Source organism: Kogia breviceps, chromosome 4 (assembly GCF_026419965.1).
Source record: "Kogia breviceps isolate mKogBre1 chromosome 4, mKogBre1 haplotype 1, whole genome shotgun sequence".
In the NCBI taxonomy this organism is placed as follows: domain Eukaryota; kingdom Metazoa; phylum Chordata; class Mammalia; order Artiodactyla; family Physeteridae; genus Kogia; species Kogia breviceps.
The window spans coordinates 91666672-91683265 of NC_081313.1; the positions used below are offsets into that span (position 1 = coordinate 91666672).

The 16594-nt window shown below is 38.4% G+C and overlaps 1 protein-coding gene across 19 annotated transcripts in view; it reads right to left on the reverse strand.

Annotated features, from left to right (window-relative positions):
- APC (APC regulator of WNT signaling pathway) overlaps positions 1-16594 on the reverse strand; it is a 152299-nt gene that overhangs the window by 16107 nt on the left and 119598 nt on the right. For 6 of the 19 annotated variants that reach the window (XM_059062165.2, XM_059062163.2, XM_067031449.1 and 3 more), the window contains 4 exons: positions 9488-9586; positions 6619-6997; positions 4813-4908; positions 3468-3521 (listed from right to left, as the gene is read on the reverse strand). In XM_059062165.2, the coding sequence (XP_058918148.1) occupies positions 3468-3521; positions 4813-4908; positions 6619-6997; positions 9488-9586 (628 nt within the window). The remainder of the gene's footprint in view (positions 1-3467; positions 3522-4812; positions 4909-6618; positions 6998-9487; positions 9587-16594) is intronic. The other 13 variants (XM_067031441.1, XM_059062167.2, XM_067031440.1 and 10 more) reach the window with 3 other exon arrangements.

A 16594-nucleotide genomic window follows, 5' to 3' on the forward strand; every position in this document is an offset into this window, starting at 1 on the left:
AAATGAACATTATACTCTATTTACTGCACATACACTGTATATTGTCACGGATGAAGAAGGCTATTTTCTAACACTAGGTCTTCCTGAATGTAAGCAGAAAAAGGTAACTTATTTTTATTATTAGGACTTTACACTCTTCATTGTCACACACTGTGGCCTAATTACTTTAATATATTTTTATCTCCCAGATAATTTTTAGTATCCTCAGGAATACTAAAACTTCTAAATGAAACTGTGCATGAAGCAAAGCTTATTTTTTTTATGAAAAAGAATTACCTATTCAACTTATTACTAAGCTCTATAAAACCATTTTTAACTTTTACTTTTTTAATTCTTACTTTTCTTTGATACTCATGAAGTGTCAAATACCAATACTAGGATTTAGTATTTTCTTTCCCCTTGATTCCCACCAATGGGTATACTTAACAACGCCCCCAGTGGTTAGCAGTAGGAAGGCAAGGAGGAAAATGATGGGAAAGGAAAGGAAAAGACATAAAGGAAGGGGTGGTAAAAAGACAAAACAAAACAAAACGACAAAAGGTGAAGCAAAATGGTGAGGGAGTAAATAAAAAGAAAAATAAAACTGCATATGGAGGTTATTCAAAATATTATTCATCATCAATATTAATCATCATGGGACTGGAGATATTCTTTTGTCAGAGAAGTGACTTAGACAGAAAAAGAGAAGATGAATATAAACAGGCAATTCTTGGATACTGTAAGTCTAAACGATCAGGTCATTAATCTGAAAGAGGATCGGTACATTTTTGTAAATGCTCTAGAAGGGTCAGTATGTAGATGAATCAGCAAGTCTGAAAAATAGACCAAGTTCTATCTTGGGTCAAGAATGCCAGGCTAGGGGATTTAACTCTTGGAACATTTGTGTAAATCTTTATAACTAGCACCAATGACAGATGAGTTTGAATATAGGTAAGTAAAAATTAATTTGGTTAAGGAAAATCCAAACCATACTTAGGAAGATTTTTCTCCATCCACCCATGATGATGGGAAGATAAACAGCCAATGAAAAAAACAGCCAATGTCTTTATGGAGCTTACAGATTAGAGCAGAGCCAGCCATTGAACAACTAATTTAAGTGTACTGGATTGTGTAGAAGCACAGGGCAAGATAACAGGTGAACTTAACCTACACTGGGAGGATCAAGAAAATGGCTGAGGAAATAATGTTTAACTTGAGACTTAAAGGATGAATGAATATCTACAAAGGGTGGGGCAGAAACAATAAGGAAGCATTTCTGGCAGATGAAACAGCATGTGCAAGGACTGCTGGGCCTGAAATATACAGCAACAAGGAGAGGGTCACAGGTAAGGCTACAAAAATGGGTAGAGGCCAGATTACGCAAGACTTTGTGTGCCTCACCAAGGATTTAAGGCAGGGGAAGGAATAATCAGATATATGTTCTAAACAGATTCCTATGACTGTAGGCTGCAGAATGGATTATGATTGGAAGTGGGGGGACAAGTAAGACAAACTATGGGAGAACAGGGGAGATGATAGAGGCTTGCTTGGGGTGGGGATAAAAAGAAGAGCAGTGATTTGAGATATATTTAAGAACCAGAATTAAATCATTTATGAGATATAGGGGATAAGGAATAGACTCATGGATGTCTTCTAAGATTCTGGCTTCAGCAAGTGGGTTGACTGGAATGCCATTTTCTGAGAAAAGGAACCCTGGAAGAGACGGAGATTGGGGGATGGAGGAGACAAACAAACTCAGTTTCTGTCAGCTGAGTCAGAAATGTCTGAAAAATCATCTAGGTGAAGATGTCGAATAAGCAGTTTGAAAAATGTGTGTAAATCTCAGGAGAGAGAACTTGGATTAAGCTGTAAATTTGAAAAGCACTGTAATTGAAGCCATGGAGTAGAGGATACTGCCTAGGGAGAGTGGAAGAAAGCCTAGGAGAGAGCTTCAAAAAAATTCCACTATTTATTACTTCGGTAAAGAAGAAGGAACCACCAGTAAAAGAACTGAGAGTTTTGACCCAGGAGACAGATCTGGGACTCACTGTTGACCTGAAGACAGTGGCCTTGTGTACTGAGGAGATCACCAAAATGTTGAGGATTATAAAGCAGACGATCAAAGCCAAAACAAAACATACTATGCTTCGTGCCTACATAAAATTCTGCCTGGCACAGCAGTATCTGTGATACTGCTCTAAGAAAGGTGAAATGATCTAAAGAAAATCCCAAGGAGGCACTTGACTACTTCTGTATGGAAAAACCAAAAATCTTAGGACTTGATTCTGAAAACAAAGATTAAAGAAGGATTTGGTCAATGCCAATAAAACCATGAAGAACGTGGCTAATGAAAAAAGGACATTCAATAAAATTTAGCATATCAGATAAAAGAGAGAGCCCTTTATGATTTCAGGCAGGTAAAAAGAAAACTTTCAGTGAATTTTAAGGCAAAGAATCTATACATTAAAACTATAAATGGTTTCACAAAAATATGATGTGAATTCATGACCAATACAATAAAAAATAGGTTGCCCTAAGAAATATTAGGATGTTTCAAGGTAATGCAAAGGTCATGAACACATCCTTCCACATTTTCTTGGTGTCTATGTTAGAGAATAGTGGTCCAGATGAACCAAATACTATCTCATATGGTATCTCATAACCTTACAGATAGAAGAGGATCAATGGCTTCAGGTGACATTTAACAAAATCCTTAATTTAAAGTTATCAAAAAGAGATAAAAGAAAGATGATACTTAATTTTTAAAAAGTATATTACTTTTCTTTTACTTGGTTTAGATAGTCACCATTAGCATGAAACGCCTCATTCTAAAATAAATATTAGGGGCTCAGCATCAATATTCTATATATTGGTGTTTCACAAAATTTCCCGATCATAAGAATCACCTGGGCCACTTATTAGATTTGATTCCTAGGTTCCCTTCTCCGGAGATTCTACTTTACTACACTTGCTTACCACGCACGGGCCAGAGAAATACACGGTTTGACAACTGCCTCTGGTGATCATTATGATCTAGTTTGGGAAACACTAATGCAAATTAACTATGAATTTCTTGAAAGTCAGGACCACGTCTTAATCTTTTTTATACCTAATGTCTAGCACAGTTTCTGGGACAGAGCTGGGAATTAATAAATGTATACATTACTGATACTATGGTCTAAAACTTGCAATACTAATAGGTGCAAACTTAAATGACCCTAACAGTTGTAGAATTTTCTTCTATGTACAAATGACAGTCCTAGCTGACTGGGCTTAGAAATTTCCCTTCATCCACTTGGGACTTGTTTCCTCCTTATTCCTCACTGTCAGATCCCTTGTGCTGTCTTAATCCATCTCCCCACGGTCCACACACCTTGATCCTTCTTTTGCTCCAATGCAAATTCAGAGGCTAGAAGTGAGAAGGTGGTAATCCCCTGTGGCTATATCCCCAGCAGTCACACCCCCAGAGGCCCCATCCTGCTCCTCACCTGAAAGCCCCTGCCCTAGCTCCTGTGATGAAATGCCCCGGGTAGCCTTCCTACCTGAAGAAGGAAGAGGAACAAATACTGAGTCTAGATTTTACTTGGAAATTCAGATGATTAATGTGTCAGTCCTAGTCTATAGTTCATTGGAACACAGGAACATTTACAAAAAACGTTTGTGGGAGCTTAAAATTGGATTAGTTTTCCCGTTTATTCATTATTTTCCCCATTATTACTAGCGTTAAAAAAAACACACCCAAACTTAAAATTTCACCAATGCTGAGACAGTACTGGGGAGGGGAGAACTCATAAGCTCATACTCAGTTTCACAGGAGGCTGGGGGCATGGGGGAAGGAAAGAGAATCAAGTGGGCCGACTGCTAGGGCCTGTGGGAAGAAAAGCATGGCTGGAGGGCAGGCGGAAATCACAAAGTACACAGCCTCCCGAAGTGATGACTCTGAAGGAGACAACACTCATTTTTGGCCGTTCAGGTTGTGTTTAAGAGTGTCATGACTCTGTCACTTTTAAGATAAGTGATGAATGACAATGATGAGGGGTGGCAGGAATACAAAGTGGGGGCTTGAATGAAATGTAACATAAACGGCACAAAAAGCAAGGGCACAGCTACACTAAGATGGAAACTCAGTGTATGGTTCTTGCTTGTGGCACGACTAGAGCGATCCAGTTCACATGAGATGGCTCAGCATGATGCAACTTATAAATACCACATGTGCAAAATGAACCTAGAAATCAAAGAAAAACCATTACATGAAAAATGGGGGGGCACAAATGCAGGTTATATAAGGTTCAGAGTATGTGAGAACACATACCTAAGAGTAATCCTTCCACAATTAATGGAATGTTTCCAACATAAATCAGAGCATAATGCTTTTCTGTATTAATCAGTTTCAGAGATACCACGCTGCTTATCATGAAAATCCAGTAAAGTACAGATAACCATGAAGATAAATGAGAATCTTAATAATAATTCCTTCTGATGTCTTTCAGAAGTGACTGAGTTCAAGAATAATTACATAGCCCCACGTCTCAAAACAATTCAAATTACCCTCCCCATCAACTGTCACCCAGGGTCTACCTTGACAATAGGGGCAAGAATGGACCATTTAGTATTTTTTCCGACCTTTGGCTAAGATTTTAAAAATCCAAGTTAGGTTACAAGGGTAGTAGTTTCTGCCACTTAGGACATTGTCTCCCCTGGAAACCAGAGTATAGTCATTTGCTACAAGGAGGAAGCAGATGGTAATAAAAGTTAGTGGCCTTACATCCTAATTCAACAGTGATGAAAAATCTTTAGTATTCTTCTATGGCATTAAGAAACATTTTGTCTTACCAAGTTCATTCATTGCGTGTCTATGCTCCTCATCAAACGAAAGTTTCATTAGAACACACACAGCAGGACAGATTTGATGTTCAACAGGAGCTGGCACTGAAAGATAAAATTGACATAAACCATAATGCTTTGTTTCCTCAAAAGAAGTGACGTTTATTATACTTAAAAAATACTCAGGGCTCACTAATACATCCCTAATGCATATCAGTTTAGTGAATCAACAAGTATTTGCTAAAGAGATGAATAAATACTACACACATGGAAAGGAAAACATACAGGTTTTTCTTGGTTCCATGAAAATGTCTACCTCTCATCAGCCTTTGACCAAGTCTGCTGGACTAAGTCCCACGCAGGTTTATGCTATAATTCAAATAATAACTTAAAAATTATATTGGCTATATGAAATAATAAAAACATTTTGGTATAAAACTTTTTATTTACAATCTCTATTTAAACTTAAAGGCATGTGGCTGTATACAAATGTAATACAGAAACCTAGTATAAGCCTAGTATAGAAAGCTTACTATACAGATACCAGATAGTAAACAAAAATTTAAAGACAAGGTGTCCAAGAAAATGTACCTGCACATTTAATACTACGCACAAAGTTTCAAAACTGTTACTTGAAATAAAAATTTAAAAAGCAAGTCTATTTTTCAGAAGTAATAATATTTATTCTATTTAACTTTTCTGAGAATAGGTATTAAGAGCACAAAATGCGAGTCATTATATAATTGTGGACAAAGAAAACAATCCAGAAAGACAATGTTCTTCCAGTAAAGCATCTTATAGTTCTCCTCATCCCTAGGACAAATATATATAAAGGACATTTCTGCTGTACTCTATTCTTGAAAACTTTTAAATTTTAAATAAATTCACTTTTATACCTACCTAAAAAAAATCTGCTAAGTCTTTATAGATCATGTTCTCATCATCACTCTTTCTCCTACTCCCGAAATCAAGATACTGATACAATAGTCCTTTGTCATGTGTGTGTGCGCATGTGTGTGTTCTTATCAGGTGAAAGGAAGGTCTTACCTTATATACTTACTGCTTTTGGTTCTTGCTACAGGAATGAAGTAAGTTATGTCCCCAAAGGTCCCAACTCCCATGTTCCCTGCTCCTGAGGGAGAGGGGCTGGTGGCCAAGGGTTTCTCCCTGAGCAAAGAGCTGGGAGGCTGATCACCCCAGCAACTGGGGCCCCATGGCCTGAAGCAGGATGATGCAGTAGGAAGAGCACTGGGCTGAGAGTCAGGAGATCTGACCTCTGATCCTGGCTCCACCACCCACTAGCTGTGAGGCCACAGGCAAGTCTTTTAGCCTCTCTGAGCCTCAGTTTCTTCATCTGTAAAATGGAGATGATATCTTCCCTTCCTACTTCACAAGGTTGTTGTAAGGATCAAATAACATATATAACACAGCTCTGTATCCACTGAGTAGAGTGATATGCAAATGTAAGAGATTACGGGTTGGTCACTAACAGCTAAAGGAATTTATGTAAAGTCACTTTCTTGAGTTTAATCTCAAGAGATGGAGGACATAATTGCTCAAGTTCTTTCTAGATCTGCTATGCTATGACTCTGTCTTGATTTTCTGTTCTTTTGTGGTTGCACTGTAGTACACAAAACATTTTCCTTTGCTAATTTTTTCTAGAGAAATAGAGAAATTAAGCTTTAAATTATGTTAGCAGTGTAGATGGCTAATATGAATTTCCCAGGCCTATTCATAAAGACATCATCCTAATTTAAAGTTTTCATTTCAAAATTTTTTACATTTGCTTTGTAACATGCACCATACGGAACATACTTGGATTTTTGTCCTGGTCCATGCCTTGTTCATGGGCTTCCTGCCACTCCCAACAGGTTTCACAGTAAGCTCGTATCTGTTCCAAAAGATGAAGGACTCGGATTTCACGCCTGCCTCTCTTGTCATCAGGCTGTGAGTGAATGATGTTGTGGAGTGCTGCACTGGCCCTGGCCCGAGCCTCTTTACTGCCCCGGGAATTTCCCAACAACACAGAGTCTTTGTCATTGCCATGTAAAAGCTGGATGAGGAGAGGAAGACATCCAGACTGTCGCATGGATATACAGCTGTCTTGGGAGCTAGACATAGCTAGCAAAGTTCGCGACATATCATCCTTATCATGAGTACCAAGCATTGACAACAATGAATACACCATTTCCACCTGTGGGCCAAATGAGTTTAGAAACAAAATTATGACTTTAATATCCAAAAGTCAACACCAATGAAGTGATGAATGGGATATTTATTGTAACTCATTAAAAACAAAAACCCCTTTCCAGGATGAAGTAATGAGCGTTATTTCAAAATCCATATAATATAATCATACCAACTGGTTTATGAGTAAATATTAGTAGTGGTAGTACACAGTGTTGAAAAAGAGAAAGTAGGTTCTTGCATAAACCTAAATTGCTGTTTGTCTGGATCAGCTGGTGATAATCCACTGATTATGATGAATGACCATCAACTGATTTACCTCTCTCTCTCTCACATCTCCCCCCCCCACGCACCACCCCCACCCACCCCCACCAACACACACGCAGAGTCAGAAATGCGGTTTATCTAAATTCTTTACACAATTTTAAAACTTTAAATTTTAAAATCTACAACCACAATCAATAAAGAGAAAATATTTTTCAGCAATTATTATTTACTAAGTACTATCTCTCAGCAATTGCTAACCCTCAACAGATTATAATTACAGTAGGTCCCCTACATATGAACGAATTCCATTCTGAGAGCATGTTCACAAGTCCAATTTGTTCATAAGTCCAACAAAGCTAGCCCAGGGACCCAACTAACACAATCGGTGTTTAGTACTATACTGTAATAGGTTTACAGTACATTCTCGTCTTTGAAAGTTCGCAACTTAAAGGTTCATATGTAGGGGACTTACTGTATAATATTGTTAAAGTTAGGATTTCTACCTTATACATGTAAAAATATTTTGTTATAAAAAGAAGAATGCTCTGATCATACAGGGATACAAAGCCAGGATTCTTATTCAATTTTTTTTTTTTTAAAGTAGCTGGTAAGCATCAATTACTCCCTGACCATAAATTCTAAGAATTACTTAGAAGCAGATTAGAAATAGGAAACAGTACCCAGTTTTCCTGCACTGTGATCAACCTCATTTTAAAGTGAGAGCTACTGCATAAAAGTAGAGGCTATTACATAAATGTATATCTGTAAATTAGTGGTTCTTAACCAGGGGCAATTTTATCCACCCTGAGACACTTTTGGCAACGTCCTGGAGACATTTTTGGTGGTCACAACTTCGGGAGGAAAAGCTTCAGGTATCTAGTAAGTAAAGACCAGGGATGCTGCTAAACATCCTACAATGTAATGAGGAATTATCCCCAGCCAATAATGCTGAGGCTGAGAAACTCCACTCTAAATGTGTAAACACACACTACTCTTAGATATGAAAGTTTTATTAGGAAGGCAGTACAGAACTGTGGATAAATAGTCTTTCAAATTCTGACTCCACTATTTACAAGTGAGTTGTGTGACACGACCAAGTTATTTGAATTCTCTGAGGCCCAGTTGTCTCAGCTGCAAAATGGAGAAATGTACCTAATAGGGTTTCCTTTGTGAAGATTAAATAAAATAACACATGTATAGCACAGTAACTGGCATTCAAAAATGTAGTAAGGTCTTAATATTATCATGCATAAATCACTTCAAAAGGAAATGGTATTCTAGCTGCCAGTTTTCATGCAATAGTACTGCTGAATATTAGACATTTTCTTTATAGTGAAAACTACTTGTTGATGTTGGACAGATCTGGGGTTGAATTCCAGTTTATTTACACGACAGCTGTCTGAATCTTTTTTTGGCTTCAGTATTCTCATTTTAAAAAGAGGGGCAAGAATACCTCAAAGGGTTTTCGAGAAGACGAGATAATAAACATACAACTCCCAGCAGTTACTGGCATCCTAGCGGTCCCAAGTAGTAACTATTGTGAGTTATTAAAATGATTAAGTTTCATATTAACAATACCATTGATACTCTAAAATTCATTTTTTAAATCGACATTAGTTATTTCAGTAATGCTTTTCCTAAGAGCCATTATATTATTAAAGTAAAGAAAGACTATGTAGAGTATGCTGTGAAAACTAGTGGAATTATTTAGATTTAACTGAAAATATACTGCTTAGTAATATTAGAATTTCAGCTTTGTTCATATAATAGTAAAGCCTCTGGCTTTAACAATAATAAAATAATTATTTTCTTTTCAAACATACTATTCTCAAGTCCCCCAAAATATTTATTAACATCTAAGAGACCCTAAGAAAACTCACGTATCAGCAGTGGATAACATTCAATTTCAATAATTTTTCCATCCACTAAGTATTTATTAAACACTCATTATGTGCAGATTCTGTGCTAGATGCTGCAAAGGATAAAAAACAGTCCCTATGCTCCAACTGTAGTGATTCAAAGGAGGTAGACAGATTGCATGGGGAGGTGAGAGGACTCTGGAAATCAGAAAATGTTTTGTAAAGAAGGAAAGCCCAAGAAGATTTCTGAAGGCTGGTTAGGACTCTGACAGTCATTTTTCAGTGGAGATGGGAAGTGGAGATGTGTGCCACTGCAGGCAAGGCACAGAGGCAGAAGTCACAGGGAGTGCTCAGTGCTTATAATCTATTACCTTGGTTCCCAGATGACTTGTCAGCCTTCGAGGAGCAGAATGTGTGCTGCTAGAACTCAAAACACTGGCTGTTTCGTGATCTATTCGTGCAGTTGAACCCTAGAAATTAAGCAAATTATAGACAGTATAATTTAGATTATAGATAAATACAGCTAACTTCATGTTAAGGTACTCCAAATGAACTGTCTTTAGGGTAAACAGCTAAATATATCATTAAAAGTGTGAACATTATAACTGCTCAAAATGAATATTTTTACCTATAAACTTAAGTAGAGTTTAGAGAAACACTGAAGGAAAAAAGATTGTTGCAAAAGACAGTTAAAGTACAACGTGGAAGTAACTGAACACTGCAGAAATTCGAAGAGTAAAATTCTTTCACAAATCAAAAGGCATGAAACTACATTCAGTTAAATATAAATTGATTGGTAGAAAGCTCCACTGATGACGAAATGCTCTAAGTTACCACAAAACTAACTGTAAATATCGTACAGACCAAGTTCTCCGGGAGCTCAGAGTAGAAAAAAAGACTGCTTAAAACCTCTGCTGGAGAAAGGCATAAAAAAACAAATAATTGCACTGAGATATCATGAGCACTTAGTAAGAAGAATGCATAAAATACTGAGGGAAAACAGAAAGAAACAACTACTTGCTTAAGAACTATTAAAGACTGAATAAGTTATACTTAAAGGTAGGCCTTGGATTTTGGAAGAATGATGGAAGAGTCTGTGTAAAGGGATAAATATGGAAAGCATGCTAGAAAAGAATATAGGCAGAACACTCTCTGACATAAAGTGTAGTATTTTTTTGGATCTGTCTCCTAAGGCAAAGGAAATAAAAGCAAAAATAAACAAACGGAACCCAACTCAACTTAAAAGCTTTTGCATGGTAATGGAAACCACAGACAAAACAAAAGACAACCTACAGAATGGGAGAAAACATTTGCAAATGATGTGACCTGACAGGGGATTAATATCCAAAGTATATAAACAGCTCATATGACTCAGTACCAAAAAAACAAACAACCCAATCAAAAAATGACCTGAAGACCTGAACAGACATTTCTCCAAAGAAGACATACAGGCACATGAAGAGATGCCCAACGTCACCAGTTATTACAGAAATACAAATCAAAACCAGATATCACGTCACACCTGTCAGAATGGCTATTATTTTAAAAAAAAAGTTTTAAGAGAAAATTACATTTGTAAATATAACTGTAGAAAAAAAACCATAAATGTGAAATTCATTTAACTGTATATTTAAAATGAGTATGTTAGTCTTTCCTCAATAAAGCTGATTTTAAGAAGTTGCAACTTGAGAGGTCTTTCTTATGTCTCCCCATATAAAAGCATGAAGACCCACTTATTCACACCCACATAGGGAAATCTAGGGTTAGATTAAGAATACTAGAACAGAGTCTCAGAGTGGCTACCCTTTCTAGTGTCTACTCCTTCCGTGGGTCTGGATGCTGTATGCCGGTTAGTCCTCTAGGGATACTTCTCAATTTGGAGCAGCAGGTTAGTACCCCTCAGGGTAGGGAGAACAGGCAGCAGAGAAAGACATCCTGCAACTCTTTCCACTGCCACTAGCTACTGGGTACTTCTATAATGGTATTTCAATTCACATGCAACCAAACAACAAACATTTACTGAGCTCTTGCTACTTTGTTGGTACAGTGCTAGTCACTAGGCATATACGTGAATAAGATATTCCCATCCTCACCGCACACAGACTCTAGAAAGGTTGCTCAACATGTAAATGTACAGTAGTAAGTGCTTTGACAGAGGCCACATGCACACACAGGAGTGGCATATACTCAGTCTTGGGAGTACAGAGTAAAGTGCTATCCGATTATGAACTACGAGGAAGAGTTTATATAATAAAAAGGAGGAGAGTTAGCCACAGGGCAGCCCAGATGAGGCAGAAGCATAAGCAAAGGTCAGAAAGAACGTGTGTGTGTGTGTGTGTGTGTGTGTGTGCGCGCGTGCGTGTGAGAGTGTGTGTGTGTGTGTGTGTGTGTGTGTGTGTGTGTGAGAGAGAGAGAGAGAGAGAGAGAGGAGAGACAGACAGAAGCTGATTCACTGATTGATTTGGAAATAAAGAACTTATTCTGATTGCAATAAAGAAGATGGAGTTGAGGGACCAAGACTCAAGGTAAAGAGAATAGTCAGAGGGCTTTTTAAGGAGACTTAGGCAAGAGGCCTCTCTTGCTCTACAGTAGAAGGGGAAAGACTCCTTATCCTGAAGCAAACATACCGTCTTTTTAAAAAAAATTAATTAATCAATTTATTTTTGGCCGTGTTGGGTCTTCGTTGTTGTGTGCAGGCTTTCTCTAGTGGTGGCAAGCGGGGGCTATTCTTCGTTGTGGTGCACAGGCTTCTCATTGCAGTGGCTTGTGTTTGTTGTGGCTTGTGGGCTCTAGAGCGCAGGCTCAGTAGTTGTGGAGCGCAGGCTTAGTTGATCCGCGGCATGTGGGATCTTCGCGGACCAGGGCTCAAACCTGTGTCCCCTGCATTGGCAGGTGGATTCTTAACCACTGCACCACCAGGGAAGTTCCAAACATACTGTCTTTGAAGATATCTAAATATTTTTACTGTTTCTGGTAGTGAGGATCTAACACAACCCCTAACGATCCTTCTTTCTTGGTATTCTCACCCTTATGTAACCGCCCTGCCATTGACTGTGGGCTAGATTTAGTGAATGGCTTCTAGTGAACAGACTGCTGCAGATGTGAAGAGAAGTCACTTCCAAGATAAGGTTACAAAGACTGTGGCTTCCATCCTGGGCACCCTCTCTTGTACTGAGGGAGGCCAGATACTACGTTGTGAAACGCCCTTTGTAGAGACCCTGGTGGCAAGGACATGATATCACTGGCCAACAGCCTGAGGACATGAGGCCTGCCAACAACCATATGAGTGAGCTTAGAAGCACATCTTCCCTGAGTCAAGTCTTGAAATGACCGCAGCCCCAGCTAACACCGTGACCGCAGCCTGTGAGAGACCCTGAACCGGAGGCACTCAGCTAAGCTGCACCAGGATTCCTGACCTACAGAAACAACAATAAATGTTTGCTGATTTTGCTAAAATTGTCAAGCAGCAATAGATAATTAACACATTGTTTGAAACAAAAGAGAAATAAGAGGTTAAACTATGAAACAAGGGAAAACCCATGTCCACACGAAAGCACGTTCCGGACATTCATTTCAGTGTAGATACCAAATCATCTTTAAGCTTCAGTCTCCGTACCTTCCTACACAGCTCCCTGATTTTGGGACACTCACCGCTCTGTTCTCCCGAACTCTCTAGCTAGAAATCCAGATGCATTTCTTATAAGGAGATTCCAAGAGAACATTCCCATACCCACACTACCTATAGGCCTAGAACCCGAGCCCTGAGAATCTTTCCTGGGCCCTTTTATTATGGCTAGGCCTGCACTGACATCTTTAATAGGAACCAGAGAAATGGTAACCTGCAAGAAATGGTACCTTCCTAAGAAGTATTTCCCACCCAACTCATGACTAAATTCTGAAGAAATGAGCGTCACTGACTCTCTCTCAAACTCAAGACCTATTAAATCAGCCATATTTTACATCCATTAAATCAGCCTTGCTCACTGTCCAAAAACATATCACTTCCAACTGTCAGCCTTAAAACGTGTGAGACATTATTTCCTACTATTTTCTTTCCTATCCAAACTTCCTTGTGAAATTTAGGTTCCATGCTCCATAAATACCCATACCTCCTCAACTTTTCACATAATGCTCCTTTCATTCCTGGCCTTAACTGAAACCTAGCTCTTATTGGACACCACCTCCCCCTGCAGCACTCTCTCCTATATCCCATGTACTTTGGCGTCAGGAGGTAGCATAAGCTTATGTTTTCCTCACTCTTCAACACCACTTTGAAACTATTATTTCTCCACCGTCTGGTAATAGCCCCAAATCTCCTTGTGTTATAATCACTTTTCCCTTTCCCCAGTGCTATCACTTACTAACCACCCAATCACTGTCCTCAATCATTAAACAACTTTGGCACAAGGGTCACTGACCTCCTTCTACTTCAATTACTGCCACCATTCTGGGTAACTTATGCCCCATTCAAAACCGTGGTCTCTCAGTTCTCTGGTATCTTCAGTGACGTTTTTCTCCTCTACTCCATTTTAGTCACTGACATCTATGGCTGTATCCTAGACCATTTCCATCACTCTAAAATGTACCATCTCTGAATAATGCATTTAGTTATCTTATGGTAACTCTGAAAACCTATTCTTCTGGCAATCTCCTTTAACCTTCCCCAAGAAAGTGTCTTTAAAATGACTGGAATGTCCAGCGCATGAATGTCTCTACATACTCCACCTTGAATTTTTTCGTGGTCCATCACTTCCGTAATTCTCTTGTCAGTTTTCAATATCTTTGCCCCATGGCTATTCCATCCCACCTGCCTGGAAACATTGCAATTGTAGATGAATCCAACTGTCTGTTTTCTCTACACCCTAATATGGACTGCTAAGCTGTATTTGAGAAATTTGAGCATGTGAGAATATCACACAATTCTCCAGGGTGCTGCCCATATAACATTTATGGTCACCAATACACCTGGGCCCTTAGTCCTCCATCTGTAATCCTTGTGTTTCCCTAGTCAGCTCTCCCTTCTTTGCTCACAGCAGCTATTCTGGATATGTCTCCTTTACCACAAATAATTTTACCTTCTAATTTACAGAGAAATAGAAGCCATCAGACAAAACTGACAAAATTACTTCTCGTTCTATAATCACAGGGGATATAAAAATCTCCCATACCTTTAATTATCACATTTTCACACTTCCCTTTGATTCCAAACCAACTACCTAATAGCCTACTTGACATTTCTGCTTCATTGTCTCAGACTGAACATCTTGAAACTTAACATTTTTGAAACTAGATTATTTTCCCTCACAAACTTGTTCCTCATCTAGTGTTAGCACTGAAATGTATCACCATCCTTGTAGCTGCCGATGACAAAAACCTGGAAGTCATTCCTGACTTCTCCTTCCTCCTCAGCCCTCGCATCCAACACTAACCCTTATGGATTATAGTTTCTAAACCCTCTCAGATACTCAGATATTTGCTGACTAAATGACTCTCTCACATCTATCAATTCTTCCCTAACCCCAAGGCCACCATCATCTTTCACCTAGATTACTGTACCTAATTTACCTAATCATTCTTAAGGTGTCAGAATAAATTAATTTGTAACTTCCTCTAGGATGAAAATCACCCTAACACTAGGTTAAATGCTGTAGCACTACGTACTTGCCCTTTCATAGTACTTAACACATTTTGTGGAAAATGCTCATCTGTCTTACTTCTAGATGATAAGTTTCTTGAGGACAAGGTAGCATCTACCTAGCCCACCACCACACCCGAGGGTTGAGAACAGTCTTGGCATAATGCAGATCCTTAGTAAACAGATTCTGAACAGTGATGAGTTTTATATTATCTTTCAGGTAAAAGGGCTGGGGGAGAAAGTTAACAGCAGAGTGAAAAATGGTCTAAGGAGCAGAGAGGTGGGGATAAGATGAATTGTCTGGAGGGGACCCCTCCAAGTAAATACAATTCCTTTTCACTACATATTAGAATCAAGCATCTATCTTCTGATTCCCCTTTATTCATCCTTAAATATCCATTGCCATTACAGGCACTCAAATGTTTGCTGAGGAACCCTAGAAGGACTATTCCTGGCAGTTAAAATTAGTACAGCTGGGATACAGTCAATTTCAATTACACTTGCTGAATTGGAACCCCTCTTCTATCCTCTGCTTGCTCACTTTACAAAGTGACTCAAAAGGGTTCACCATAAAGGTAGCAACAGTCTCCAAATCACTATGAAACTTGACATAAGAGGGGGAAGAAGCAACCACTCCCCTTGCCTTGCCTTTTTTTCATACAAACTGTATCTGGAAGTAGTCAAACAGAGATAAGGAGAAGTTTCTCTTTATAGAAATACTACAGCTCATTTTGTAACCCCTAATGAATTAATGGGGCTAGGCATTAAGTATCAATGGCTGTTAATACCACAAAATAGAGACAACCAGACATTTTGTGCTTCCTGATGGAAGACCACAATGCCATCTATGAAAAAGGTCTTTGTCCAAAAAAGGGGGGGGGGGCTTGAAACCAAATCTGATCACATCTCTAGATCTAAATACCAATTTATAGGAAATACAGAAGATAGAGGATCATGTCAAACTTCACCATGGAGATGTTCTCAGCAAAATCCAGACTATGGAAAACACTAGAAAACAAATAACTTTGGTTAGTCAACAAACATATAGCAAAAAACTGAGAGACAAAGAGTAAACCTATAGATTAACAGAGGCTTCAGAGACATATTAACCAATCTCTGTGCACGAACATTATCTGGCCCAAGTCAAATAAACTGAAAAATTATGACATTCATGAAACAACTGCAAATTTGAATACTGACTAGATATCTGATGCTACTAAGGAATTACTGTTAGTTTCTTTGGCAGTGTAATAATGGCACTATAGTTATGTATTTTAAAAAACTGTTCTTTGTCCTTTTTCCCCAGGATTGCTTTAGCAATTCTGGGTCTTCTGTGGTTTCATATAAATTTTAGTATTATTTGTTCTAGTTCTGTGAAAAATGTCATGGGCATTTTGATAGGAATTGCATTAAATCTTGTAGATTGCTTCGGGACTTCAGACAATACTACAAAGCTACAGTAATCAAAACAGTATGGTGTTTGCACAAAAACAGACATATAGACCAACGGAACAAAATAAAGAGCCCAGAAATAAACCCACACACCTAAGGTCAATTAATCTTCGACAAAGGAGGCAAGAATACACAATGGAGAAAAGACAGTCTCTTCATCAAGTGGTGTTCAGAAAGCTGGACAGCTACATGTAAATCAAAGAAGTTAGAACACTCCATCACACCATAAATTCAAATTGGTTTAAAGACCTAAATATAAGACATGACACCATAAAACTCCGAGAAGACATAGGCAAACATTCTCAGACAAAAATTATAGCAGTATTTTCTTAGATCTGTCTCCCAAGGCAAAAGAAATAAAAGCAAAAATAACCAAATGGGACCTAATCAA